This window comes from Silene latifolia, chromosome 1 (assembly GCF_048544455.1).
Source record: "Silene latifolia isolate original U9 population chromosome 1, ASM4854445v1, whole genome shotgun sequence".
NCBI classification, from domain to species: Eukaryota; Viridiplantae; Streptophyta; class Magnoliopsida; order Caryophyllales; family Caryophyllaceae; genus Silene; species Silene latifolia.
This window is the reverse complement of record NC_133526.1, coordinates 92814872-92841948: the sequence shown is the minus strand read 5'-3', so window position 1 is coordinate 92841948 and position 27077 is coordinate 92814872. Positions and strand designations below refer to the sequence as shown.

Here is a 27077-nt window from a genome sequence, read left to right as displayed (position 1 = left end):
AAGTGTCGGATGACTATCCGCTGCCCGGTCCTTCCAAAGACCAAGTCAACTTACGGTGCGAGAGTAAGAGGGAGCGTGAAAAATGGGTCTCCCAGAGTAAGCTCAAGATGGATGCCAGCAGGGTTCCTCTTGGTGCGGACGAGGAGCGGGCGTCTGTTGTTTGATGCTTTGAGAAGGGATGGGTGCCCCGACTCAGATTATTCTTCAGGATGAGCTGCTTTGCCGCGTCGGCCTCATACCGGCCCTCAACCAGGGTGAGTAGGGTCGGTGTGAGGCCCATCTTTGCCTGTTACGCTCCTGTTTTTAGAGCTTTGTTTTACTTCTTTTATGTAACTCTTGTCTGGTTTCTTGCAGACCGGTTTGGCCAGGATCGTGCGAGAGGACCTTGAAGAGGTTAGGGCTTGATAAGGACGGGAACGTCGTTGAGCGGCGCCCTCAGCCGACGCGCGTGATCGTAGGCGGCTCCCAACGAACTTATGGATAAGCGGTGAAGGCACTTTGGATCCGGCGGCGGCTCAAGCACGGGTTCTCGGAGGCGTGCCGAAGAGAAAACCAAAGGCAGCGTCCAGGTTGGCAACGGCGTCAATCCCAACTCCTTCTTCGACCCCAACGGCCCAGAAGGAACATGTGGAGGTCATCGATGTCTCCGAGGAGGTGGTGACCGTTGCGAAGGGCCCTCCTCCTCCGAAGAAGGGAAGAGAGCCACTGCCGGCTTCTACCGTCGCCGGGGAAAAGAAAGATTCACCCGGTCCTCCGTCTAAGAGGGCCCGGACTGGTACGGACCTAACCTGTGGTTCAGACTTAGCTGGTTCGTTATGCATTCCCGATGAGACTCTACGATGTGTCAATGAATGTTGACATGGATGCGCTGTGTAAATTTTTTGTAGATCCGCCGTCGGCAGCCGCCGTTCTTACTGAGCGGCAATTAGAGAAGCAGCCTGAGAAGGCGGGTGATAAGAATGTCACCGTTGACTCCGTACTCCAGAAGGTTCCCCCCGCCGAGCTTGTGGCAGAGGGTACAAGAATATCCAAGAGGCTGGCGAAGTGGACTCAACTGGCCGGCTCCTACCTTATGGAGCAAGAACAGGCCATGGCCCAGGCTGGGCCACGGATCCAACGGCTTAAGCTTGATCTCTCCGCTGCAAAGGGAGAAGCCGGGAAGGCTAAGCTTGACCTCCTAGCTGCTCGGAAGCGTGCGGAGGAAGCCGAGAAGCGCCATCGGCCGAGAGGGCCAAAGTTGAGGCCGCGATGCCACCTCCGCCCGATTCTTTGGAGGAGCGGGACAGGTATAAGGGTGGCTACGACGCCGTTGTTGCCAAAAGGGAAGAATGGAGGGAGATGTATGAGGCTCGATCGGAGGCACTCGCGGACACTAGGGTCATTTCTTGCCCAAAGGGAGAAAGATATTGAGGTGCTTCAAACTAAGATCCTCCCGACCGTGCGCTCAATTCCGGGATCGGCCGAGGAAGCGACCGGGGAGGCAATCAAGAGGCTCATTCTCGAAGACTCCTTCCGTGGGAAAAATTTGAACGACTTACGGATGAGATGGCCGATGCGCGCATGAAAAAGCGGTTGCGGAAAAGGAGGAGGCGGCGAAGGCGGCTCAGATAGTCGAGGCCAAGGCGGCCTATGATGCAAAGGTGAAGGAGGCCGAAGAGGAGGCCGAAAGGTGAAGGCATGTGGAGATGACAAGCTTTCCTCTCGGTCCGCCACCGAAGTTGACACCGCCGCCGCCGATGGTGGGCGGCATCGGGCGTAGGGAGACGGGCGGTCGTCACCGGACTCACCGGCGTCTCGGATAGCTTTAGCGTTCGGGGCCAACTATTGAGCCTTTCCTCCCCGCCATCTTTTGGCGCTTCAAATGTCATGTCTGTAACATTTTGCTTTTCTTTTCCTTGTTTTTGTAAAACTTTGGTAGGTTGCGTTTTGGCTTATCCCTATGGGGACGGCCGTCGTCTGCATTCTTCTCGTTTGTAATCTGTTATCATTAATGAAAGTTTGCTTGTTTTGCCTTTGGCTTGGCCGAGGTCTTTTCTTGTCTTCTTGCGTTATTAATTGAGCGCTTTTTCATTTTTACCTTCGGCTTAGCCGAGCGGCTAGATGCGTATCTGTTGCGTTTAACGTCTTTTCTTGAACATGTTAGCGTGTTGATCGCTTCCTCTTTCACTCCCGGTCTGGCCGAGGCGTCGGATTTGCGCTTCCCAACCGCCGTTGTGAACATGTTAGCGTATCGACCGTTGTGTCCCCTGCCAGGCCATCGGCGGACCGAGGCGACTAGGGGTTCTGGCGCGAGCAAGCCGCACGTTAGCGTATCGATCGTTGTGTCCCTGCAAGGCCTTCGGTTGGCGAGGCGACTAGGGGTTACGACGCGATAGCGTAAGTTAGCGTATCGATCGTTGTGTCCCCTGCCAGGCCTTCGGTTGGCCGAGGCGACTAGGGGTTACGACGCGACAGCGTAAGTTAGCGTATCGATCGTTGTGTCCCCTGCCAGGCCTTCGGTTGGCCGAGGCGACTAGGGGTTACGACGCGACAGCGTAAGTTAGCGTATCGATCGTTGTGTCCCCTGCCAGGCCTTCGGTTGGCCGAGGCGACTAGGGGTTACGACGCGACAGCGTAAGTTAGCGTATCGATCGTTGTGTCCCCTGCCAGGCCTTCGGTTGGCCGAGGCGACTAGGGGTTACGACGCGACAGCGTAAGTTAGCGTATCAATCGTTGTGTCCCCTGCCAGGCCTTCGGTTAGCCGAGGCGACTAGGGGTTACGACGCGACAGCGTAAGTTAGCGTATCGATCGTTGTGTCCCCTGCCAGGCCTTCGGTTGGCCGAGGCGACTAGGGGTTACGACGCGACAGCGTATGTACCTCTTGGGATGACTTCCGTGGTGTCTACTTCTTGATGGTGACTATGGGGGAAATGAACACTGATGGAAAACTTGGATGGTTCTTCATTAGATATAAACATGCGTCGGGGTGCCCACAGCTGTCTTTGGGCACCTCCGCCGCTATACAAAGTATTTCCTGAGATTGTCAGTGTTCCAATGGCTCATCAAAGGCACACCCTCCATGTCTGTCAGCCGGTATGTACCTGGCCTCATTTCTTCAACCACTTTGTAGGGACCTTCCCGAGTTAGCCGTCGTTTGCCATGAATGTTCCCTTTGTTGGTGGCGGTGACTTTCTTAGGACTAGGTCTCCTACTTTTAAGTCCCTTTTGTGGACTCTTCGGTTGTAGGCCCTTTTCATTCGGTTCGGTATCCGCCAAGTTGAGGCGTCTTTGTATCTCGGCTTTCTTCGACCAGTGTCTAGGGAGGTTCTTAAACCTTCCTCATTTTCGACAGGGCTAAAGGTGGCCATTTCGTATGTTGGCACCGTTGCTTCAATTGGTAGGACGCTTCGGACCCATAAACTAGGTGGAATGGATGCACCCGTTGCTTCTTTCTCCGTGGTTCGCAGGGACCACGGGACGCCGGGTAGTTCATCGGCCCATCTTCCCTTTAGGTCTTCAACTGTCTTCTTCAAACCGTTGAGGATTGTTTTATTGTCGCCTCCGCTTGTCCGTTGCTCTGTGGGTGACAGAGACGGAGGAGTATGCAAATTTGATACCGAGTTCTTCCAGCCCGACTCATTATTGTGTCGCTCCAAAATCTCGGCCGTGGTCGAATACCATGACTTGGGGTAACCCAAAACGAGTTATGACATTTTCCCAGATTACCTTTCTTACGGCTGCGTCGTCTTTGCAGCATCTTGCTACGACTTCAACCCATTTGGTGAAGTAGTCAACGGCGACAATCAAGAACTTTCTTCCACCGGATGCCGTTGGAAATGGCCCTAGTAGATCCATCCCCCCTTTGTGCGAAAGGAAGGGGATTAAGTACGAGTGCGCAGGTCTCGGGATGGCGCATGTATCCTTTGGAGCATGCATTTGTGAGTTGTTGCATTTTTGGTCTTGGCTGCGGAATCGCAAGCATGGTGGGCGAAGTAGCCGGCTCGGAGAGCTTTGTGGGCTAGTGTTCTTGCCCCCATGTGATGGCCGCAGATGCCTTCGTGGATCTCTGTCGATTAGCTCTGCGTCGGCTGGACCGACGCACTTTAAGAGTGGCCTCGTCACGGACCTCCTGTACAATTCCCCTTCAAACACCAAGTACCTTACTGCGATCCTCTTTATTTTTCGCGCGAGGCTGCGGTCCTCCGGTAGTTCACTTGCCAATTTGTATTTCATTATCGGAGTCATCCACGTTGTCTCGGTCTCTATGTTACCCATCATGCCGACGGCCTCAGTAATGCTCTTGGCATTCCGATGTCCACCAAAGACGGTTTGGTGACATTCTTGATGGTTGAATGGCGAGTTTTGAGAGAGCGTCGGCTCGGTTGTTCTCGAGGCCTGGGAATGCATTGTATCCGAAAAGATTTCAACTTTGAGGTGTCGCTTTTACCCTTTCCGGGTATCTTACCATTCCGTCGTCTCGAGTCTCGTACTCTCCTCTGATTTGATTAGCCACCAAAAGTGAATCTGTTTTCAAAATGATGTGCTCCGCCCCCTGCGCCCTAGCTAGCTCGACTCCGGTTATAACCGCCTCGTATTCGGATTCGTTGTTTGAGGCCGAGAAGGTAAATTTCAAGGCGTACTCGAACTCGTCCCCGTTTGGGTGATGATAAGTATCGGCTCTGAGCTGTTCGTCGTGGAGGACCCGTCGGTGTATACCTCCCATACTCCGGGGTTTTGCTCTTCTTGGTATGTGCATTCGGCCGGGAAATCGCGGTGCTGTCCCTTTATCGAGGGCCTCGGCTTGTCTCGAATGCCGAAGCCGGATAGCTCTCTTGCCCATTTGATGAGCTGCCGGATTGCTCAAATTTTTCCAATGCTTTCTCCAACGGCTGGTCGGTTAGGACCGTCACGGGATGTGCGTCGAAGTAGGGTTTCAATTTCCTTGCGGCGACGACGACAAAGAAAGGTCGCTTTTTCAATCGGCGGGTAATTTCTCTCGGCGGGCAACAATGTATGGTCGACAAAGTAGATTGGGTCTTTGTTGCTTGTCCTCTTCTCTCGACGATCACGGCCGACCGTGGCCGAGGTAACTGCTATGTACAGATATAGTGTTTCCCCCAGCATCGGCCTGGACAGGGTTGGGAGAGTCTGAAGATGAGCTTTCAGTTGTTTGAAAGTTGTGCTCTGCTCCTCCCCCCAGCCGAAGTCTTTATTCCCCTTCAACACCTTGAAGAATGGGGTGCTCTTGTCGGCTGACCGAGAGATGAAACGGGCTAGAGCCGCCATCCTTCCGGTCAGCATCATGACCTCCTTTCGATTCCTCGGCTCCGCAGTCTAGGATCGCCTGGACTTTGTCCGGATTGGCGTCAATTCCCCGGCACCGACAAGTACGCCGAGGAACTTACCTGCCCGGACACCGAAGTTGCATTTCATTGGGTTGAGCTTCATCTTGTACTTCCTTAGTGAACAAAATGTCTCGTGTAAATCGGCTAAGTGCTCGCTGTCGGACTTGCTTTTTACAATAGCATCGTCGACGTAAGCCTCAATGTTTCGCCCTTTTTGATTTTGGAACACTTTGTCCACCAGTCTTGTGTAAGTTGCACCGGCGTTCTTTAAACCAAACGGCATCATTTTGTACATGTATGTGCCGTTAGCAGTGATGAATGCGCATTTAGGCATGTCTTCCTCGGCCATGAACACCTGATGATACCCTGAGAAGGCGTCCAGCAGGCTCAGCATAGTGTAACTTGCCGTCGCGTCGATTAAACTATCTATTCGAGGCAGGGGATAGCAATATTTGGGACATGCTTTATTAAGATTGGTAAAATCCACGCACATCCTCCATGCCCCCGATGATTTCTTCACCATTACAACATTAGCTAACCACTCAGGATAGGTACAAGGCATGATAAAGCCCGCCGCCAGTAATTTATCTACCTCGGCTTTTATGGCCTCATCCTTCTCGGCTGAGGAGTTCCTCATCCTTTGCTTGACAGGGCGAGCGGTGGGGAGTACGTTCAGCTTGTGAACAATTACCTCCCGGCTCACGCCTGGCATCTCGGCCGCTGAGTAGGCGAAGACGTCTTTATTCTTTCTCAGCAGATCTAGGAGTGCGGCTCTGAATTTTGGCTCCAGGTTAACACCGATAGTTACGGTGCGGCCTGGGTCAATCTCTACCTCTTCGGTCTCCGCTCCTTCAACCATGCCGACGGTGGTATCCATGCGCTCGCCCTCCTGTTGCAAGGATGGGCTCTTCCCCTTTTCTGACTTCTTCGCCACTTTGAAGGATTGCATGTTGCACCCTCTGGCGGACACTTGGACATTGACCACTTCGTTCTTTTTGTTCTTTGAAACGAGCTTATGCGCTTCCCCCGGTCGAGATATACATCAATGTCGAGCCGGATGGACATTCGCATCGGCCTCGCTCGGGGTGACTCGGCCTATGAGAACGTTGTAGGCGGACGAGCCGTCAATGACCACGAACTCGGACATAACGTTCTTGGCCGCACTTCCCTCGCCGAACCTCACAAGCGGCTGATTGACCCAAGGGGTACCAGGTAGCCCCTAAAAGTGTACAACGGGTTGGTGCGGGGGCTCAAGTCTTCAACCTTCAGGACCGAGGTTGAGAAAGCATTATTTGTACATAATGTTTGTGTAGGCGCTGTGTCAATCAGGCACCTCTTCACCAGGTGGTTGGCTATGTCCAAGTGGACTACGAGTGGGTTTGTGAAGGGCGATGACTCCTCGTAGTCCTTCTTCCCAATAGTTATATCGGGGATGTTGGAAGCGGGAGTATTTGTGTTGGGCACAAAGTTGATGGCCCGATACGACTCGTTCGAGTGCCGTTTGTGCCCATGAGCGGACCCACCGTTCTCGTTGCCCCGATGACAACATGGATTACTCCTATCCGTTCGAAGACGGATTTCTTATCTGAACCGCCGGCATCAGTCTTTTGGCCTTTGGCAACATACTTGCCGAGGCTCCCCTTCCGGATCAGTTCTTCAATGGCAGTCTTCAGATGCCGGCGGTTGTCGATAAGGTGACCGGTGTGGCCGTGGTACTCACGATCGCTCGTGTCATCACTCCTCGGCACGGGAGGCCTCTCCCACTTTCGACCCTCATTCTTGCTCGGGGCAAAACCTCGGCGGCATACACGGCCGGGGGTGTGATCATTGTATCGCTTCGCGGTTCGTTCCCGAACTCCCCCCGGCGTCCGCCGAGTTCTGTTTCCTGGTGGACCTGTCAGACCATGACCAATTATCGTCACGGCGTCTTTCATCCGGGCTGTCCTCCCGGCGGCTTTTTCTTTCTGAGTGCTCGGCCTCGCTGGGGCCTACCCAGGTTTTGTGGTAGTCCTCCACCTTAATGGCTTGATCGGCCATTTTCTGGTGAGTCTAGTCTCGGCCGCCGCACTTGATGAGCTCATTCTTTAGGTCTCCTCTCGGGAGGCCTTTCATCAGCGCGAAGGCTGCCAGTTCGCTGTTCAGCTCACGAATCTGCTGAACCTTGGCGTCGAACCTCTTCACATAACTTCGGAGAGATTCGCCTCCTTCCTGTCTGATAGTCAGGAGGTCCGAGGTCTCCACGGCCCTCTTCTTGTTGCGGGAATACTTGGGCTAGGAACGTGTCCTTTAGGTCGGCGTAATAAAGATACCGACCCGTCGGGTAGCCCCTTGTACCAACTTTGTGCCATCCCCGGTGTCGTTGGGAAGACTCGACACCAAACCTCATCGGGTTGCTCCCATACCGACATGTGAGACTCGTAAGCCTCGACGTGGTCGGTTGGGTCGCCTTCTCCTTTGTATGCTATAGGCGGCAACTTCACTTAGTCGGACCGGGGTATCTAGGACGAGGCGCCGAGGGGTCTGTCGACCACGTGTCGAACGACACGCGGTGATCGGCTCCTCACATCCCTAGTCCGGCTCCTCTCCCCGTGGCGGGAAGGGCTTCTTCTCCGACTCTGGTGAGTCGGGCTTCTTCTCCGACTCTGGTGAGTCGGACTTCTTTCACTCCTCGGGGGGGGGGGGGGTGCCTCGTCGGCGGCTGCGGCGACGCCGTCCTCCGCGAGTGCGGGAAGGACTAAGGTCCGCCACTAGCGCTCTGGGCTCCCGGCGTCTTGACAGGGCGGCTTCTTCCGGTGCTCCATTCAAGTCTCTTGGAGTCACATTTCGGGGCCCTGGTCTCCTGGACGGGTTCCGCCGCTCTTGTCGGTGTGACAGTGTGAGCCGACGTACTACCAATGAGGTCCAGGAGTAGCTTCAGTTTTGCCACATCAACCACATGTCCCATGATGGTGACCTGGTTGGCGGGCAACGGCATATCTTGTTCTTTTGGCGTCTCGTTCGTCGCATCAGTGATACGGCCGGTGGGAGACTGCCCGATTTCTGAGTTGTGGAATGTGTCGTCTTGGTAGAATTCGTTTTCCACCAACACCTTCTCTGGTTGTTTCGACATCTTCTTAGCTTTTTGGGTGGGTTTTTGTTTTGGCTTTTTTTTTTTTTTTTTTTTTTTTTGGGAATGAATGTGACTAGCTTCTAGTGTCGATTCCCACAGACGGCGCCAATTGTTCCGGGTGTAATTCCAGAGCAGTTATACGTTACCACCCGTGCTTGTAGAATGACGTCTTTGGTTGACTCCTCCTTGCGGTCTCCTGAAACAATGAGCAAGCGAGGGCTCGGCTTCGGCCGAGCGAACTCACTCTGACGCTCAAGTCAGTAAACTTAGAAAGATAAGCTGTTGTTACTTGGTCAAGTATATATTGTAGAGAGATAAGGAAGATATTACCAGGTGAATAGTGATTCTTAGGTTAAATTGTGGATCTCCTCCTCAATGAGAGTTGAGGAGTATTTATAGACACTCACCTTTTGTCACGTAGTGGCCAAGTGGCCAAGTGGCTAGCAGGTGGAAAGACTGATCTACCCCTCGGCCGAGGGATCCATGGCAGGCCGGCGGGCCCTGTTGACTCACCGCCGAGGGGTCTTGGATATGAGTTCGCGGATGCGTGCCTCGGCGGGCTAGTTGTCCCCGCCGAGGCACAAGAGACAGGCCGACAGGTGGCGTCGGTTAGACTGTCTAAGCCGTTGACTTGCTGTGGATATCTTTGACCTCGCTCAATATGCTGACTGGTCAGCGGGTGCAGAATATGCCCCATCACTTATGCTCCCACTTCCCGCAGATCTAGTATCCTCCTGTAGCAAGACAACTACGAGCTCCGACGATGACGTGTAAATAGGCGAGAGGGGTCTGGCCCACATGGTGTTTTTTTTTTGTTGTGGAGTAGTCATAGTGGCAGCAGGAGTGGAAAGGTGATGGTGGCGACGGTGGTGGATTGATTTATCAGAAGACGCGGTTGAAGCAGAAGTATCATTTGAAGCCCGCCCAAGAAGTCCAGTTCCTGTTCCAGTTCCTTCTACTGATAATCCTTCTGCCCAATCCTCGATTGGAAGCAGACGAGTTAGTCTAGTCAAGATTTCTTTCTAATTAGTTGGAAAAGATCTTCCTTAAGTCCAATTAAGTCTTGAAACTCGGGGAATTTCTATCGTAAGAACAAGCTCACCTTTTTTTAATTGTATTGGACAGGGAAAAGGATCCCAAGTATGATTCAGCTCTTAATAAGTAAGATTCTAAAGAGCATAAGCAGAAGTTTGTTGAATAGGGGTTAGGATTTGAGGATTTTTATAATTTGACAGGCTGGATGTGGAGGCTAGATGGGACGCCGACAGTAGCACAGTTATGAGGCGGTGGCGTTAGCGTAAGTGGTGAACGGTGGTGCCGGCGGAGCGAAGTGGTACTTGGTGATGGTTATGGTGGATGTGTGGGTTAAGGGGGGTTTACGGGGTGCAGATAGGGTAGTTGTCTTTATTTAATAAGGGCAAAACCGTCAATTTATATCCACTTTTTAGATTCGGTATTAAGTTTGGAAGAAAATAACATTTTTGGTATAAGTTTTTAAAAAAAATTATCTTAGGTATAAGTTTTAAAAACTGAACTTATACAAGGTATAAGTTATCCATTTACCCTTTTATTAATTTAGCATATCACTTTTTTCTTAAATGATGAATTTTTGGCTTCCCTCCTCATTTATACTACCTATACACATTGCCATATTTTTGTCTACGATTATCATCTCTTGTATTGCTACAATATTTCTACTTTCCCCCTTAAACACATTTGAGATTTTATTTTGTCGGTCTAAACACTCTAATTCTTTCAATCAATAAAGAGCACTTAAAATAACGCCTAAATATTTGTTGGAAGATAAATATTCATAGTCCATAATTTTTAAGCTGATTAAAACAATAAATTATTAACGATCCCGTGATTTTCACGGGCTTAAAAACTAGTTGTTTAAGTTAAAAGATCGGGTCATTTTTTAAATTATTTTTGTTAAATTTGCCAAAAAAAAAAATATTAAGAACTGAAACAAATTTTGCAATCCAATTACAATTACAAATTGGGGGAAAAGAGAGAGGGAGAGAGAGCGCAAAACAAAGTAAAAAGGAAGACGAAGAAAAAAGAATGTCGACGGCGTTAGTATACCTTGAATCTCAAAGAAATTCACACCCAGAACTCGCAGAATGGTACAATTCTCTCGCTGACCTCTACCAGAAGAAGCTATGGCATCAGCTCACTCTCAAGCTCGAAGAGTTCGTCGCTCTTGCCGTTTTTCAGGTCTCATTTTGCTCTTTTTCGCTTCTAATTTTGTTCTATTTGTAGGGCTTTTGATTTTTACTAATTAGGGTTTTATTATGTTGTTTATTTGATCTTGTTTGTTTGATTGTTATGAGTTTGTTTTGTTCGAGGATGTATAATTAGGGTTTGGTTGAGATGGAGATCTGTGTTATTTGGGGGGTTATTGGATGAGGATGGTTTCGGGTTTTTAGGGTTAACGATGGTTTTAGTTTTTTACTAAAGAAATTGTCTTTGGAGCCAATTATCGGTGACCTGTGGAATTATCCAATTTCGTTTGATTTTTGGGTTTTCGTTTGCCTTTGATTTAGGGTTTTGGTATGGCGAGCTGTAATTGTTACGACTTCGTTTTGTGCGAGAATGTAGAACTAGGACTTGATCGAAAATTTGGGAGATGAAAATCTGGTGTTGCGAGGTTGGAACCCTAGTATTTGGGGGTTTTGAGTGAGGAGGGTTTGGGTTGGTAACTGTGATGCAATTGATTCGTTAATTGAGATGGAAGTCATTGAGCGGGTGATATGGATGCTACCGTTAAGAAATATTTGAATCTCTCTGTTGTTTCAGAAATTGTGTTTGGTTGCAGTTATTGGCAACCTGTAAAATTTGCTTAGAAAGGCTTGATTTAGGGTTTTCGATTCTGCCTAATTTTGGGTTTTGTAATGGTGCTTGATCTGGCTTGTCTAATTTTTTATGAGTTTGTTTGGTGCGAGAATTTTCATCTTGGGTCATTCGGAAACAGCCTCTTTGTGTTGCTAACACAAGGGTAAGGCTTCGTACATCCGACCCCCCCTTACCCCGCAATTTGCGGGAGCCATTGAGGCACTGAGGTAATGTTGTTGTTGTTGTTGTTTGGTGCGAGAATGTTGACAAACTAGGATTTGATCAAAAATTAGGGTGGTAGAGATCTGGTGTGGTGTTATTGAGGTTGGTACCCTAGTATTTGGGGATTTTTGGATGAGGGTTTGGGTTTGTTAGTGGAAATGGAGCTTATTTGTGCGGGATGATAGGGGCTTTAGGGTTGTTGAAGATTTTCTTAGAAAAAAGCCTGTTCTATGGATGTGTTAATAATCTCGTTTGAAAGATTTTAGCTGGATCTGTATGATAAAGGAGATATCTTTGTCATGTTTCAGGCTATATGATAGTAGTTTTTAAACGGTTTGATTGAGTTGCCTCTTGTAGAGTTCAAAATTATGCCGGGTGTTATCTTGTTAGTCATAGCTGCAATAAATAATGTTAGAGGGACGTTCAAGTGTTCAACTACTTTCTGTGAGGTGAAGCATCAAATATTGGATTTATTTCTCTTTATTTCTCCTGCTGCTTCTGTCTCAAATATTTGGGCTATTCTAAGTTCTAGCCATATAAAGATATATGGAAGACTGTTTTACATGTAAAACTAGTAAAGAAAGATGCGTTTAAACAGATCATAACTAGTTTTAGTTAACAAAGTAGTTTTCATAGGGGGTATTTGAGCCATTATCCATCAGTAGGGGTTTAACAATAGTACTTGTGAAAAAGCGTCCTACACAAGTATTTGTGTCTAATAGTGGTTTCTAAAGAGGAGTGAAGGAGAGGGAAGGGGTGATGGAGCAAAGAGTTTTCCTTCCAATTCTTTTCTAGGTTTGGGAAATTTTAACTTGTCCTGTAGGTCTTCCCTCCATTTTGGTATCCAAATAAGCGAAATTGTTTCTCTTTCTATCCTACCCTTATTTCCTCCAAATCCTTCCGTCCATTTTCCCTTCATTTTCTAATCCTACCCTTATTTCCTCGAAATCCTTCCATCCAAAACAAAGCGTTTACAGCAAATCCACTCAAATTTTTAATAGCTCAAATACTTAGTTTCAACCTGCATAACATTTTTTTTTGCGCCAACGAGTGCCAGAAGAGGTTTCATGCATGGATTAGTAGAACTGAATTGAGCCAACTCTTAGACATGTTTACCATGTGTTGGGGGATCATTGTTTAGATCCATCTAAGAACGTCAATTTGGAACTTGAAAGTTTATCTTTCACCGTTTCATGAAATAAGCAACTGCCTTTTTCACATCATCAGTTGTAGATGTGCGATACTAATTGATGATCTCTGATACTAATTGATGATTTCTACGACATATGAATCATATGATTTTCTTTCTAGGCTGTTCTGGTCTTCTGGATTAGGTGTTGCTGATTATCTTTTTAGATCTTAGCTATATGTGGAGGGGAGTGCTAACTGATTTGTGTAGAGTGAGTAGAAACTCTTCTGTGTCGTCTTTGTGATAAGCCAGTTGTGATTGGTTATTAAACTGATCTCCATCGGAAGCAGCTTGGTGTTATAATATAATGGTTTTGGTACTTATTGCAGGCTGGAGATGCCCTCATACAGTTATATCACAACTTCATCACGGACTTTGAGACAAAGATAAACCTTCTTAAGCTTGCACATTTTACCGTCATAGTTTCACGTCAATATGCAGAGAAAGACGCTGCTGTTGGTTATCTTGAAGGAGTAATAGAAAAGCTTCGCGCTACCAAAGAGACACGTATTGAGGAGCCTGTCCTTTACATACAGATGCAAGTATCTTGGTTCAAGCTTCAGCAAGGGGAACACAAGGAATGCAAAAAAATTTTGGAAGAAGGAAAAACCACACTAGATAGCATGACTGATATTGATCCATCAGTTTATGCTGGCTATTATTGGGTTTCTTCGCAGTATTATAAGTCACGCCAGGAATTTGCTGAGTTCTACAAAAATGCTCTTCTTTACCTCGCCTACACTTCAGTTGAAGCTTTATCTGACTCATTCAGACTTGTAAGTTTGCTTATTATATGAATGTTTGCTCTATGGTTTTGCTGATCGTCTCCTATTCATACTGTGGCTGGCGTGTAGGGGTGCACCTGTTAGGTTCTCCTATTTATACTGGAGCGTAGTATTTTGCTCTACAATATTACTCTAGTTAACAATCTAGCATTGTTGACATGTGCAACTCAGGAGTTGTATGCTAGCTGTGAAGCTAAGTAACTTAATAATCCTGTTTTGTGGATGGCGAATGGCCACATAGTACAGTCTTTTGCATGTAATGTAGGACTGAAACGATTCTAGCTGATAAAGTTTCCAAGACACTTGAAGGATGGCTCAACAATGCTCTTTCAGTGGGGGTAGTAGCAATGTGGCTACCTCAAACTGCATGAATTTGTGGTTTAGAGAATAAGGACTCAGTTGTGCAATAGTTGATACTGTACGTGTCTCACATGTCATGCATTCTTGCTGAATTGGATAGAAATTGTATGTGTTGGAGCCATGTTTAAGTTGCGAAGCGCCCGTTATCTAGGGTTGTTGGAGACGACGTTCATACTATGATTAGAGGAGTAGGTTGGAGTTTTCACTTGAGCTATTTTGAACTCATCAAACTAAATAAATTTTAAGTTGCAGTAAACCTAAAATGTTTACCCTTTTTTTTTCTTATTTAAGAAGACCTATAATTGCAGACTTCTGCGCTGTGATTACTTAAGGTCAGGATGCTGGACCTTCTATTTTTATCTGGCAAAAAGAAACTGGAATTTTGATATATTCTTAGCAGAAGTATATTTCTTTTGGCAGTTGGTCTTGGGTAAAACAGTTTAACTGTAACACAATTAAATAATGCCACAAGATTCCATATTTTAAATCCTGGTAGTTTGTGTATCTTCTTTTTGTAGGGTAATGGGGGCATGTTATTTTACAAAGGGCTTGTTTAAGACCACCTTACACAAGATATTGTGTTCTTTTGGAGGCAGCTTTCTTTGTCGTGTCATACTTTGTACTTTGAAGGTGCTACTTATTTACGTTTCTGGGAGCCTGTCATGTTCATAGACTTCATACTTCATACCTATGAACTTGGCAGTTGGCATAAACCTTTAATCACAACTTTTCTTTCTTACTCTTACTTAGGAAGACTTTAGATGGCAGACTGCTACTTAGTGAGTATGGTGAGTCAGTATGCTGGGCCCTCTATCTTTATTATGAAAACAACAGATATAGGATTTCTATATATTGTGTAGTAGAAGTATATGCCTATGGTTTCCCTATTATTCTTACAGCAGAAGTATTTTTGTTTTGAAGGTAGCTTTTCTTTCAGGATGATGTTGATGAGATCCACTGTGATAGTGTGACTTTCTTGATTTCACCTTTTGCATTTCTCACATTCTTACATATGCACTTTGGTAATGACCTCATATTGTGTACTTGTTTCAGGATTTGGCTTTTGATCTGTCACTATCCGCACTCTTGGGAGAGAATATCTACAATTTCGGGGAGCTACTTGCCCATCCGATTGTAAGTATCTTTATTTTGATCTTCCTCAATCCTGGGTGTTTTTTATTTGAGGATCTTACTTCAAAACTTATTGCTACTGGTACGTGTGTTCACATAAAATACTTCTTTCACAAGCAGCTAATTATGCCACATTACTTATTGGCTATTATCTACTCCCTCCAACTCTTTGGAATTGCCCCATTTCTTGAATATATGTGAGTTATATTTTTATGAAATGGGGCAATTCCAAAGAGTTAAGAGGGAGTATTAATTACCACTATTAAAAACAAAATTACTATTTTTAATGTGTCTTTCTTTTGTAGAGTTTCATTAATATGTGGTACGATGGTACCATTCATGCTAGCTTTAGTTTGGGAAGTTGCTAAATTTACTGTCTGCGGCACTAAGATGTCCCTTCCTTCAAGTCTAAGTGACCCATAAGTTCGAAATCTCTCTCACAAAAAAGGTGGGACTAGGACGCTTGGAGTTCAATGGAGGGATTACAAGTTAATTTCTATATTTTATTAGTTTGTTACCTATGATCCTTCAACACTTTCACTTTGGCTGCATTTCACGGGTCAACGTGATATTCATTTCATGCCAAAACCTGGAAATTTTAATAAACAGTGGCAATCAACATTTCGACATGTCTAACCAAGTTTAAACAACTTACACACAATGAGTAGCTGAATCTTAGCAACACATTTTTGAAACACACTGAGTAATGTTTGTTTGCTAAAGTGCTGCATTTATCATGCTTCAAGCCTTCAACTTATGCAAGTTTCTTTCCTATGTCTCACACTCTTACTACACATGTCAGGACAATTATTTGTGAGAAAAAAGTATCACAGAAGAGAGCATGTTAAAATTGTGAGTGATTATGTAGTTTCTGGGCAAGTGGCTTTCTTCACAAAAGTGGTTTCTCCTGTCACTAAATCTAATACAGTTTTAAATTCTATTGCGCAAGGCGTAAGCAATGTTGTTTATGGGCTGTGAAATACGGTTATATGCTATAAATGAAACTTGTGCTATATTTATGTATGACTTGTGACTGTCATATGCTATAAATGGACTTTAACATGTTAATCTGCTAATTATGCTATAAATGGGCTGTAGTATGTTAGTATATGCTTAAAAAATGCTTTTTGTACGGTGAGTTGCTGTCCACATGAAGGTTGATTCGCTAATGCTTCTGATGAGCTACGTTACGGTTTACTAAGTGTCAACAGGCTAAGTGTTTCATGTGGATTTATAGTTTTAGATCATTTTTTTGATAATGTGTCTCCTTGTTTTTGCCCCTTTTTTCTTTTTACTAAATTTTGTCCTCATGTTTTTTATTTTAACACAGTAGGATCATCCACACGTATCGTGTTCTGCATATCTTCTTAAAATCTGATAAGCATTCTTTCACTTCCTCAGTTGAAGTCTGTTCTTGGGACAAAAGTCGAGTGGCTTTACGATATCCTTCAGGCATTTAACGCTGGTGATTTGGTTCGATACCAAGAGTTATGCCGTGTGCACAAGGATGCCCTAAATGCTCAACCAGCATTAGTTGCGAATGAGAGGAAGCTCTTGGAGAAGATCAATATTCTCTGTTTGATGGAGATCATCTTCAAGTATGTCGTTGCAAACACAATCATTCAGTTCACATATTTAATCGATTTTCGTTTGTGTTGACGGCTTTTGCAGTTGACCTTGATCACTTAGACTTTCATTGTAAATATTTTTTGCAGCCGTCGTGCTGAAGACCGTACGATTCCGTTGAATGTGATAGCGGAGCGCACTCATTTGTCCATTGAAGATGTGGAATACCTTCTGATGAAGAGCCTCTCGGTAAGCTATTTCCTCACTTGTGATTATACTTGCTGTGAATTTTGATTGTATTTGTTTCTGTAACTCATTGCATTGGCGCCATTACATGAAGGACACTCAAGATTTTGCATTGGCGCCATTACATGAAGTACTAGTCTCGTTTTGATACCTTTCTAGACGTAAACGACATCTTACACGTTATAATAGGAGATTTAATTAATACAATAAGGAATTTGCGAAACGACAATTATCAAGTGTTTGACAAATAGTTTATCCGGATATACCAATTGTTGTATAATACCGTCTTATCCAGAAAGACTGCCCATTTAACAATAAACCCATCATCTTAATAAAATGTGTGGTTTTTGCTTGACACATGATTATTCGCAAAAGTGGCAATTGACCCCCTTTGTCCAATGGTCAAATTAGGCCCCTTAAGTTTCATTTGTAACAATCAAATCTCGTAACTTCAAACAGAAGTGAAAGTCAACCCCGTTTTTTATTTTTCACGAAAATATTACCAAAAATTCTTTTATATTGATATTATACAACTTATAACAATTTTTTTATACTAATTTCAACTTTATTAATTACTACACGATTAATTATATATCTTAAGAACATTTTTACATCCATTTATAATAAAAAATATGATAAAAATTCATGAAGTATTCTTACATGTATAATAAATTGTCTAGCTATTGTAAATTATTAGAAATACTTTTACATTTTAATATATAGTGCTCTGTATAAGAGTTATAAAATTATACTTTCTCCTACGCATTCCAAACTTCCCAATTTCCATTTTGGGTACACAGATTCCAAACTAACCATTCCACTTTTAGTAAACAAAATGTTTTCTTATTCAATACTTCGTTGTTATATATTTGTTTTTCTTACCCCCACCCCATTACAAATACATACAATATTTAATCGTTTTCCTTGATAATTGTGAAAGTAAGGAGGGGTAGTTTGGAATGGGTAGAGGAGGGACTAGGGAGTAATATTGTACTATGTATTTTCTTAATTGGATTGTAAATTGATTTTTTTTTGTTGAGTTATTCGGGGAAAAAGAAAATTAAACAATGGGTTGAGTTTTTACTTTCGATTAAAGTTATTATGGGCATGGTTTAAAATCTCGGCCGAGACGACGTCTCATATCGCCTGAGATGTATCGTTATTGGAGGCGGACGATACGAGATATCCCGAGATGTATTGAGTAAATTCTGTGTTACTCAGACACGCCGACACGTGTCGATGTCCGACACGTATCGGCGTGTCGGACACGGCTATTTGGGGCGAATTTTCCTGTTTTGTGGTCTAAATTGAAGTGTTGTGTCGTGTCGGACAGCGACATGTGAGTTAAGTGAAGTGTCGGAGTAACATAGGGTAAATTTAAAACAGGCAAGTATAGGCTGAGACGACAGATTTATAACATGTATCGGCCAACTTGGCCCGATACACCCCGCGATGAACCCGATATGAACATGTTATAACTTGTACCGGCCAAGTTTTTGTATGAAAAGCTCTTAGAAATTGTATACCATTGGTCAAATTAATCATCCTAAATAGAATTAATGTTAACTTTATACTTCCTCCTTTCCATTCATTCCTATACATATTCCTATTTAGGAAATTCCATTCATTTCTATGCATTTCCTTATTGGGTAAGCTTTAATCCGCAAACTTACTATTATGCCCCTTACTATATACCCTTCATACAATCCCAAATTCCCACTCTCTGATCATCCATCACACTTCTCTTCACAACCACCACCACACCAACATTGTCCACCACCACCAGTCCTCTCCACCAAAACCAAACGCCCACCACGACGCTCATCACCGGCACACAGGCGACACCTTGTGCTACTGCTGGCCAAAACCGTCCAACTTCGGCAACCACCGACTGCGACGGAGTATAAAGATGCAGATCCGACCATCGTTTCTTCCTCTCCGGTGAATGGTACAGTAGTCGCTTTTTGTAGATCTGTGTTTAAATATAGAAGATAGAGAGGGGGTGATGGCGTCAGATGAGTTTGGTGATGGGAATAGTTGTCGGCGGTTGCCGATGGGGCAAGCGGTTGTCGAATGCGAGATTTAAAGAAGAGGAGGGAGCGAATGTCGACGTTGGGGTAGAGTAGCGGGTCGCCGGCAACGCATGATTCCGGCGAGGGTGATGGTGGTGGTGGGTTAGTCATCAGGGTAGGGTGGTGCCGGGATAGGGTAGTACCGGTAGGCGGTAGCAGCCTGGTAGAGTGGTTGTAGGACGAGTGGTTAATGATGAGGCTTGGATGTGTGTTGTAGAGTTGTGTAGGAGTAGAGTTGTAAAACTTGATATAATAACACTTTTCCTAAAACATTGTGCCAAAAGTAAATGTATAGGAATGAGTGGAATGGAGGAAGTATGAAATAGTCAATAAATGGTGAAATATCTACAAAAGCTTGTAAAATAAATATCACCGCGACGGCCGAGTCGGGGGCGATTCCATGACTCCGTTACCGCGATCGCGACTGATACCACGATTTAAAACCCTGATTATAGGGCTTGATTGCTACAAAAGAAACCTAAGTGGTCTAGTTTCACTTTGAGCAAAGTTGGGTTTTAATGTCGACTTTCGAGTTAATACTACTCCGTATTTCATATTGGTAAATCTCCTAGGAGAGTAATTGATTTGGATACTAGCGACTTACTGGATTTATTTGCTTCTTTGGACTAGTACTCCTTTGCCAACACTGCTTTATCTGGTTCTTTGGACTAGTACTCCTTTGCCAACACTGCTTTATCTGGTTCTTTGGACTAGTACTCCTTTGCCAAGACACTTAGTTCAACCTTTTGTTGTGATATCTAAAGTGATTATTTTGCAAGCAGGTTCACCTAATTGAGGGAATCATTGATCAAGTGGAGGGAACAGTTCATGTGTCGTGGGTGCAGCCAAGAGTGCTGGGGGTCCCACAAATCAAGTCCCTTCGTGACCGGTTAGACAATTGGGTCGGGAAAGTGCATACTGCGTTGCTGTCTGTTGAAGCCGAAACACCAGACCTAGTCGCATCGTAAGTCTTGCGTCCTTCAGTTGCTTTATGCAATAGTTTGGTAGTGGAAAAGAAAGTATACCATATACTGAGAATATGTGGCTTTAACATATTGTATGCTCTTAGACTTGTAGTGTTCCCTTTCATTTTTTGTGGAAGTATCAATTTCCCCTTGTACTTCCTCACTTAAACCTTCTTGATTTTGCTCATTATCATAGGTTTTAAAAATCTCATTGGACAGATTCCTTGAATTTGCATTTATGGGTTAAATTGCTATTTTTCTGTGGACATAATTCAAAACAAACTCCGAAAAAATCACTTCTAAATTGATTCGAATCATCTTTAATTCATCCTAGGCATTTCTTAGAACTTTTTAAGGGTTAGAAACATGAACAATATTATATGGTACTCCGTATAACAACATATTGAGTGGAACAATAATTCTACCGTCCTCTCGGAGGACGGTACTCCTCACATACAAGCCATTATAATATTCCACTTGGCGGATTGGAGGATGGTAGAATTTTTGTTGAGTGAAATTAGTAGATTTTGGCCTAATTAGTAGGTTGACTTATCAATCAACCATTTTCACGTGTTTGGTAAACGGTGTATTCTGATAACATATGGGTTGGAATTTACCAGCTGCATAACGTATTAGCATATTTAGTTTATTCATGAAATCATTCTTTCTTAATCTGTTAATTTAAGTTGATAGTCAAATCTGGTACTAAAATTTGCTAACCGTATTCAGCTAACGATATCCACTATTATGAATTTGCTTTTGACGTTTGCCAAACAGGGCCGATATATATGGAGAATAATGGTGGTAATAACATCATCAAAATTGAAGGGTTTGAAATTATTATTATGTTTTTTATACATCTAAATCTTTCGGTATTTTGAGGCTCTCCCCTATCAAATTATTTGAGCAAGTATTATGTTCATTCACTCGTACGGAAGTATAGTTTTTAGTAACACAAAAACTTTAGAGAGACGGTCTCTCAATAGCGTTTGAGAACCCCTAGAATTTGGAACTGAAATTGGACTCAATTCCTTATTAATTATTTAATTCCAACCTATTTAAAATTTGAGTCTCTCAAATTCATACCATATATCAGTCATTTCAACTCCATTACTATTTACGTTTTTTTTTGTTATGCAAATTTTATCATAATGTTTTTATTTATGATATTTTTTCCTACCACAAATATTTTTTTGTGTGATAATATTAATTGTTTTTAAATAAAAAAATTCGATGACGTCGACCCATGTCTGTCCCGGGCCGATTGGAACTGAAATTGGACTCAATTCCTTATTAATTATTTAATTCCAACCTATTTAAAATTCACAAAATCTCATTGAAGACGGCACGTATCCGTCACTTTGGAGTGACGGATACCATTTCCTCTCACAAATGACGCAAATAGAGGAGAGAGGGAAGCACATGGGGGTGCCCCCACCTTATCTCCCTATCCGTTTTGTGAGTGACATTACCCGTCACTCGCTCCGACCCGTCTTCAGCAAGACCTAACTGTTTAAAATTTGAGTCTCTCAAATTCATACCATATATCAATCATTTCAACTCCATTACTATTTACGTTTTTTTTTTTGTTATGCAAGTTTTATCATAGTATTTTTATTTATGATATTTTTTTCCTACCATAAATATTTTTTTGTGTGATAATATTAATTGTTTTTAAATAAAAAAATTCGATGACGTCGACCCATGTCTGTCCCGCGCCGATTTCAATCCCAAATCCATGGTTTTCCAAATGAACTTTTGGAATTGATTTCAAACATTTTAATTTCTACCATGAAAATCATGAAAATGAAATCAATTCAGCATTTTCAAATACTAAGGCTTGATTACCTTGAAGTTATGTATTGCGTTAAGGGTGTAACAATTTCTCTATCACTCTTTGTGCTCATCGTTCTCCCTTCTACGTTTGTATCGCTACCATCATGTTCTCCCTTTGCTTCTTTATTTCGAGCCCCATTATTTGAGTGGAGATTCTCTCTATTTCCTATAAAGAAATGTAGAGTCTATTTCCTTTCTATGGTTCAGATTGCAATCTGACAACATTTGACGTTTCTAGATTTATGCATAGAAATAAAGGGAAAATGGAGGTTGGAGGAAAAACTATTATTAAATGGGTTTGGGAGAGGAAATGGAGAGGACCCAAATTTTCATTATTCCTTGACAATTACGCGTTGTTTCTGACTTCGAGTGGTTCGCAAAATTTTTCATATAAATTGAAATTAGGGTGTCACACATTCTAATTATACAAGTTACAAACAATGAAGACAATACACAGAGAACTATAATTTTCATGCTGCTTGAATTTTATAAATTTTAGGGTTTTCAATGACAATCGAGATCTATATTTACATTTTCGATTTACGAGAAAATTAGGGTACAAAGCCATAGCTTGATTACCACGAGTCCTCTCGTTTGCCTCCCAGCAACTACATTACGACAACACCGTTGTTTCAATATGACTCGCTGTCAATCCAGCTTCTTCTAGTTGATCTTCGTAAGCTCCATGATTTATGTATTTATCAGGGAGTTGTTAAGACTTCAGGAACATACTTTGTGTAAAAAAGAAATGTTGACAGCAAGCTGAGATTATTACCTTAAGGGATCCATCCAAAAACCATTTAGGCCAAGAAACTGAGTGACATGAGAAGCAAAACCTCCAATTGAACCCTCCTCAACCGTTATGAGTATTTCATTTTCAACTGCTAGCTGCTTTACCCGAGGTAAATTATACTCCCTCCAATTTACAATAAACCTCCCTATTTTTTTTTTCGGTTATTCACAATAACCTCCCTATTTCCTTTTTTGGTAAGTGTTTGTGTGGTCCAAATTTAATTGTATGGTGGGGTAGTGTATTTGTGTGGTCCAAATATAATTATATGGTGGGGTAGTGTGTTTCCTTAATTTTTGTGCCAAAATGAAATGTGAGGTTTATTGTGAATTGGAGGGAGTATTAAATAGAACATAAAAGAACATTTAAATTAAAGTGAATAAAGTTTAGTCGGATACAACCACAATACCAAAAATCCAAAACTGAAAATTCAAATCCAATAAAAGAAATGATCATCTAATGTCGACACAACAGCGGAAGCTAGCTAGACTCGGTGATTCTACCATCCATTCCGCGATAAGCTGAATCACCAAAACCTTTTAGATATCTGCTCACCATCCCCGAATGAATCACCGCAGGTTTTGCAACAATAGAAAAGGGGCAAGTCAACTACACAATAGTTCATAACTACGACAATAACTATAACCAGTCAATTCAATCCCGTAACAATACAATCTCCAACCTCCAAGTAAATTATCTGAACCGCAGCCCAGATCTGCCAGGTTACCTATTGCAACAGGTACCCACACCGCCAGTGGAAGACCGCAGCCTTGCCACTTAAGCGCCGCTATCGCAACGAGCGATCCCAAATCATTAATGTGCACATCCCCTTGTGACGGGAGCCACAAGGGGCGAACATGGGAATGAAGACCATCTCCCGACAATGGCTTCACAATCAATACCAATAATACCAAATCACCACAATACTATCACAATAGGAAATCAAACAATCACCACATCACTGAACAACAATCGTGCAAAGGTCTGAGTAGGGAAACCCTACCTTATTCACAAATTCCGCAATCAACACAACAACAAGGCTAGAACTGTTATTCTACGAAATTGTCACCTAACAAGGATAATCAAACAATAGTACATCACAATCCATCACCAAATAGTCCTTTTCCCCAAATCAACCCAAATTAGGGTTGCTTAACTTAGTACAACAATAACGAATCAATAATCGGATAAAAGACACTTACTACTGCGATGACACGGAAATAAAGATGCTAGAAGTCACAACCGATCCACCCGAAGCTTGGAAATGATAAGGATGATTAGAGAAATTGTAATGTAGTTTAGGTCTTTGTAAAAATGTTTTAAAACTGATTAAGAGTCACTAAACCACGTTATTTATACTCTCGTCAACTTAATCAAAACCGCGGAAAAATAACCCGTCAGACCGGATGCTCGGTCGAGTACCTGATGTACTCGGTCGAGCACGCCCTACTCGACCGAGTTTCTCACAACTAGACTGAGTGCACCCAAAACAGTAGCCTGTCTAAAAGCACTTGACGACCCACTCGGTCGAGTACAGCCTACTCGTCCGGGTTCACCATGACCATAAAATCGTGATATTACAGTCTTTTTTCCTTAAAAGCGAACTTCATCCCCGAAGTTCACACCATACCTCTTACAACCATGCATAACCCAACCTACTAACCACACAACTCGAAAAGAACACCCAACTCGAAGAGAACACTCAACTTGAAAAGACACCAACCATATTCCCAATTATAACCAAACTATGACCACACAACTCGAAACATAACCACACTGACCTCAAAACTATCCAAAACACATGCGATTATCTCCTACCCCCTTAAAAAAAAGGTTACGATCCCGTAAACAAACATAACTCATAAAAAAGATGTGGATAACGCTCCCTCATTGCCTCTTCCGGCTCCCATGTAGCCTCTTCAACATTGTGGTTAGACCATAACACCTTAAGCAAGAAGGTTTCACCAATCCTTGTCTTGCGCACCTTACGATCCAATATCTCCTTTGCACCTCCGCATAAGTGAGAGCTTCATCTACTCAATATTCTCCACCTCAAGCACATGAGATGAATCACTTACATACTTTCGAAGTTGTGACATATGGAATACATTATGCACCCGATCAAGGGATGGTGGTAAAGCTAGCCGATAAGCTACTTCACCTACCCGATCTAAAATCTCATAGGGACCTATGAATTTCTGACTCAACTTCCCCCTCTTGCCAAACCTCATAGTGCCGTGCATAGGTGACACTTTCAAAAGAACCTTATCACCCACCTCAAACTCGATATCCTTGCGATGCAAATCTGCATAACTCTTTTGCCGATCCTGAGCTATTTTCATCTTTTGTCGAATCCAATGTACCTACTCAACCATATCTTGTACCATATGTGGTCCTAAAACCACAGTTTCAGCGCTATCATCCCAACAAACTGGGCTCCTACACTTTCTCCTGTACAAGGCCTCGAATGGTGCCATCCTGATACTTGTGTGGTAGTTGTTGTTATATGAAAACTCAATCAAATCAACTCTATCCTCCCAACTCCCACCAAACTCCATCACACAAGCTCACAACATGTCTTCTATGGTTTTGATGGTCCTTTCAGTTGAACATCTGTCGCAGGATGGAACGCCGTGCTCATCTTTAAGGTAGTCCCCATCAAATCCTGCAACTTCTGCCAAAACTGTGATATAAACCACGCATCTCTATCCGACACAATATCCTTTGGCACCCTGTGTAGTCGTACCACATGCTTCTTGTACCCATGAGCTGACTTTGTCAGCCGATCGACAATTACCCAAATCATGTTATTACCCTGCTGAGTTCTTGGTAACCCCACAATGAAATCCATATAAATCGATTCTCATTTCCATTCGGGCACCTCAAGTGAATGAATCTTACCTTGTGGTCTCTGTTGCTCCCCCTTGACCCTTTGACAAGCCAAACACCTAGCCACAAACTCTGCTATCTCTTTCTTCATACTAGGCCACCAAAACGTCTTATTCAAGTCCTTATATAGAGCTTATCACCTCCCGGATGTACCGAATAAGGAGTGCAATAAGCCTCCGTCATAATCAGTTTCTTCAACTCAGCATCATTAGGCACACACACCACCTCCCATCGAATCGAACACTCCCATCTGCATCGATAGAAAATCTCAAAACCTTACCCTTCTCCACCCATGTCTTCTACTTCTGAATCTTGGGATCAAGTACCTGTTTTCTATTGATGTCATCATAAAGTTCGGGCTCGATAGTCATATCACCAATGACATCCCCCTTGCGAATCATGTGAATCCCCATCTTAGTCATTTCATCTTTAAATTTCATCAATGTCATGGCGGTGCATAACGAATGCACACTCTTGCTACTCAAAGCATCTGCAACCACTTTAACCTTCCCCTCATGATAGATCATCTCAATATCATAGTCCCCAATCAGCTCCATCCACCTTCTCTGACGCATATTCAGCTCCTTTTGAGTGTCGATGTACTTCAAATTCTTATGATCTAAAAACACTTTAACGGTCTCCCCATATAGATAATGCCTCCAAATCTTCAGAACAAATACAACCGCACCCAACTCTAAATCATGAGTATGATAGTTCTATTCGTACGCCTTCAACTGCCTCGAGGCATAGGCAATGAGTTTTCCATTTTGCATCAAAACACAAACCAATCCATTTTCGAAGCATCAGTCTAAACTTCAAAGTTCTCACTTCCTTCTGGCAAAGCCAGAACGGGTGCTATAGTCAAACGCTCCTTTAATGTTTGGAACGCTGACTCACAACTCTCATCTTAACGAAATATGGTCTCTTTTCTCATCAAAGCTATTATAGGTCTACCAATCTTGAAAAAATCTTTCACGAACCTCCTATAATAGCCAGCTAAACCCAAGAAACTCCGAATTTCAGCAACATTCTTCGGTTCTTCCCAATTTGACACCGACTCAATCTTACTAGGATCCACAACTACACCATCCTTTGAAATTACATGGCCCAGAAAGGCCACCTTCTCTAACCAGAACTCACATTTGGACAACTTAGCATATAGCTGGTTATCTCGCAAAGTTCGCAGTACTAACCTCAAATGCTCCTCATGCTCTTCCTTAGTCTTGGAATAGACTAGGATATCATCGATGAAAATCACCACGAATATATCCAGAAACGAACTGAAGATCCGGTTCATAAGATCCATAAACACTGCCGGTGCATTAGTCAACCCGAAAGGCATCACCATATACTCATAATGGCCATACCGTGACCGAAAAGCTGTCTTAGGAATATCTTCATCCGCAATCCTTAACTGGTGATAACCCGATCTTAGACCAATCTTTGAATATACCCCGGCTCCGCTTAACTGGTCAAAGAGGTCATCAATCCTCGATAAAGGATACATGTTCTTCATAGTAACATGGTTTAACTCTCTGTAGTCGATGCACAACCTCATACTACCGTTCTTTTCATGAATAAAACCGGCGTACCCCAAGGCGATACACTAGGTCGAATGTATCCCTTATCCAACAACTCGTTCAGCTGTTTCTTCAATTCTTCCAACTCTTTTGTTCTCATATGGTACGAAGCCTTAGATATAGGTCCCGTCCCTGGTTTAAGATCAACACTGAAATCAATGTCCCTCTTAGGAGGTA

At 43.5% G+C, this 27077-nt stretch overlaps 1 protein-coding gene across 1 annotated transcript; it reads left to right on the top strand.

The window, feature by feature from the left end:
* Positions 1-10361: 10361 nt before the first annotated feature.
* Positions 10362-20071, top strand: LOC141607793 (26S proteasome non-ATPase regulatory subunit 13 homolog B-like). The gene is made up of 6 exons (XM_074427144.1): positions 10362-10651; positions 13010-13456; positions 14879-14959; positions 16358-16554; positions 16672-16771; positions 19623-20071. The coding sequence occupies exons 1-6, from the start codon at positions 10499-10501 to the stop codon at positions 19806-19808; spliced, it is 1164 nt and encodes a 387-aa protein (XP_074283245.1). The 5' UTR covers positions 10362-10498; the 3' UTR covers positions 19809-20071.
* Positions 20072-27077: the final 7006 nt, after the last annotated feature.